Source organism: Echinops telfairi, unplaced genomic scaffold (genome assembly GCF_000313985.2).
Source record: "Echinops telfairi isolate 266 unplaced genomic scaffold, ASM31398v2 ScPeMD7_7409;HRSCAF=8447, whole genome shotgun sequence".
NCBI classification, from domain to species: domain Eukaryota; kingdom Metazoa; phylum Chordata; class Mammalia; order Afrosoricida; family Tenrecidae; genus Echinops; species Echinops telfairi.
In genome coordinates this window covers 15,931,486-15,934,954 of record NW_022111309.1, presented here as the reverse complement: position 1 = coordinate 15,934,954, position 3,469 = coordinate 15,931,486, and the positions used below count along the sequence as shown (strand labels likewise).

At 50.5% G+C, this 3,469-nt stretch overlaps 1 protein-coding gene across 1 annotated transcript in view; it reads left to right on the top strand.

Moving 5' to 3' along the window:
- Positions 1-1,315: 1,315 nt before the first annotated feature.
- The window catches only part of LOC101663738 (NT-3 growth factor receptor), an 89,356-nt gene continuing 87,202 nt past the window's right edge, over positions 1,316-3,469 (top strand). The window contains exon 1 of the mRNA XM_004709895.1: positions 1,316-1,377. Coding sequence (XP_004709952.1) covers positions 1,316-1,377 — 62 coding nt within the window. The remainder of the gene's footprint in view (positions 1,378-3,469) is intronic.

Genomic DNA, 3,469 nt, shown 5'->3' with positions numbered 1-3,469 from the left:
CGAGGCAGTGGGTACTAGTTCAAAGCTGTTCAGCTTCTCAGGGTCAGAGCTGGGCATGCTCTCTGGGCCAGCCTCCCTCCACAGTGCCAACTCTTGTCCACTGTGCTCCAAGAGAGGACTGGACCGAGCGTATTGGGAGGGAGGAGGAGTCTTAAGGGCAGCTGTTCAAGAGGTGATGGATGACCTGGAAGCAAAGAAGGAGTCAGAAATCCATTAAAAATGGGCACAATAACCACTAAAATTAGCAGAAGAGAAATCGTGTCAGCCCCGGGCCATTTTGAGAGGAGCGCACGTTCTGAAAAATTCAAGAGCCTCCAAGGGAGCTCCTTTAGCTCTGTGTTCACTCAGCGGATGACTGGGGTTTGTCTTGATGATCTAGGTCCGCAGTAAGCTGTTGAATCAAGTCCTGTCCACTCGGCTTCGCGAGGCAAGGGTTGTGCTGAACCATCCAGCTGGGATGTTGGAGTGCAGAGGGTCTGCTTTTAAATGTAGTCAGGGAAATTTGCTTATGGAGAACAGCCCATTGACAGCAGTGAGTCAGTAGTCAAGGGTGGATCACAGCAATCAGAAGGCAGGCGGGGCAGAGAGGCTTGGGAGAACCTGGGCTCACCATTGTCTCAAGGAAGGACGAGTGTCCCTAAAGGGTCCATGTGAGCCCCCGAGGGGGTAATTTGCCCTCTCACAGCTCCCCCAATCACCTGTTTAGTACTCCAGGGTTGGGAGTGTCAAAGTTCTAGTGTTTTCTGTGTATTGCAACAACCAGTTGTTGTCACGTCAGTTCTGGCTCAGGGCAAACCCGTCTGTGTGTTGTGGCTGTTTGGGGCCATCGAGCTGTTTCTGACTGCCCAGCGCTATGACATCCTGACAGCCATCCCCGTATCTGAGACCATGGTTGAAACCAGGGCTTCAGTCCATCCTGTGGAGGGGCTTCCTTTGACTGTCCCTCTCCTTCACAAAGCATGATGTCCCTCTCTAGGGACTGGTCCCTACTGATAACATGTCCAAACTGTCCATGGCTTATATATGGGAGGTAGGGACAACTCCCGAGCATATACATTTGGTAAGTCCTTAATTCAACGTGGACGCTTTCCCTGGATCCTCTACATTCTAGATCTTTGGATGTTGCCCTCCTATTTTTCTATTGGCCCACGCAAAGCTCTAAGGGCTTGAGAAGGCGATGGTACCAAAAAAGAACAAACAACAACAACAGCAAAACAAAATAAACCCAAATCTAATTCATTTGAGCAAACATTAATTTTGAATTTCTATGGCTATATCAATTAATATTTAATGTATGCCTTCCCTCATTCCAGACATGGAGGTGAAGGAGCTGTCCGTGGTGTGCCCTCATCAGCGCCAGGGCTTGGTGGGGCTCCTGTGAGTCACCCAGAGCAGCTGCGTGCTTCTCCTATTTCTGCAGAGCCTGCACGTGGTCCCCTGGCTCTCCCCTGCCCAAGCCCACCTGACTGCCTCAGAGTGGTGTTCTTTGACCACAGAGGTCTACTTTGATCTCACTGAGATGGTTTTTTCATTTGTTTGTTTCAGTTCAGATCTGACTTGGGAGTTCAGCTATTGTTAAGAGATTTCACTCCCATGCACCCCTTCTCTCAGAAGGAGGTCTGCAGATTACCTATGGTCAGAGTAGTGATTCTCTGGCATCATGAGGGCCAGAAGGGAGGGCCAGGGCATTTGTCAGCCTCTCTGCAGATGGGCGTTTCACATGTCAATGGGATGGGGTGACCTTGGGCATGCAGGAGAGGAACTTTCCATCGGGCAGTGGAGGGAAACGACCCTGGGACATCAGGTGGATTTCAGCCCCAGTCTGGAGAGGAAAGCTCCTGGCTGTTCAGGAATGTGTAGTCTGGCATGCCTGGTCTGGGGGGCTGGAGAGCCCCTCACTTGGTCTCAGGTAATGCTTTTGACTTGGGAGGGTGCCAGGAGCCATGCCTTTGGCTTTTCTCCTGACAGCAGTAACCAGAAGAATTTACTTCAACTAGGCACAGGAATCTGGGATTCTTTACCCTCTTCCTGCTTGCTCTGCTCAGGGATCCTGATTGAAGGAGGAACCCAGGGACCGAATCAAGCCTTTACTAGCCCTGGCACTCCCTACACGTCAACAAACGCAGCACCACCTGTGTACCCAGCCTTGCTCCAAGTGCCTTTTCTGCAGCAGGTGGCTGGGTTGGTGAGGTGTCTTGATGGGGGAGGGTAGACCAGTCTGTGGTCTTGGGACAGGATGCCCAGTGATGTCACCTGCTCTTGCTATACAAAAATCAAGAGGCTAGTTCTTGGTGGTTTTGGAATTATAAAGTAAGTGTTGGATGAAGACAACCTGCACAATGTAGAGACACAGAAAGAGGGAGCAGCCCCATGGAACCTTTACCAGGTTGAAGTGTAACCACTGTTGGAGACGGACAAAAGCCAAGCAAGCCCACCCTCACTCTTCGTCGGCATTACCTTTTAGAGCCTGCCTCGGCCACTTGAAGCAGCAGCCTCCTCCTCCCTGCGCAGAGCAGCCAGCGGTTATCATAACCAACCGGCGGGCTTGGGTACCAAGCGGTGAGTCAGGACAACTTGACCAGTGGGTGGCCAATGCCATCTGCCCGGATCAGGCTGCACCGGACCCAACATCCACCTGTTCCGTGACCTGCCCTCTGTGTGCTCCGCTAGCCTGCTCCTGATTTCTGCTCCCACAGTTTCCCTGCACATCATGACAGACAGTTTATGACCCCCATCCCCTGCCACATGGGGTTTTTGTCAGTGATTGCTGAGAAATGACAAACTTCCAGCAGTCCCAGGTTACCATTTTTAGCTTGAAAGTGGTCTGAACGTGGATTGCTCAGCCTCCTTTGTGAGACACGGGGGACACCTGCTTGTGGTGGCTAACGTGCCCTGGGGGAGGCAGTTCAATGGAGTCATGATGGGGAAGGCAGTTCAATGGAGTCATGACATCCTCACCATGTTTTGTTTAATTGTCCCTGTTTAACAGATGAGGTAACTGAGGCAAGACAGCTGTCGTCACTTAGACAAGGCTATACAGATAGAGAAAGTGAAGAAGCCAGGGTACGCATGTGGGCAGTGTAGCTCTGGCATATTGATTTTGTTAGGTGCCTTTGAGCCGGTTCCAACCCATAGCAACCCTGTGTCCAACAGAATGACCCACAGCCCAGTTCAAAGCCATCCTCACAATTACTAGGCTGCAGCCACTGTGCACTCCATCTTATCAAGGGCTGTGTTAGTCTGGGTAGACTAGAGAAACAAATTCATAGATACTCACATGTGTATAAGAAAACAACTTTATATATAAGAGTCATTGAATATTGAGAAAACATGCCAGCCCAGTTCACATCCAGTCCATAAGTCCGATATTAGCCCATATGTCCAGTACCAATCTATCAAGTCCTCTTCAGACTCTTGAAACACATACAATGATGCCGAATTCAGGATGATCATATGTCCAGTACCAATC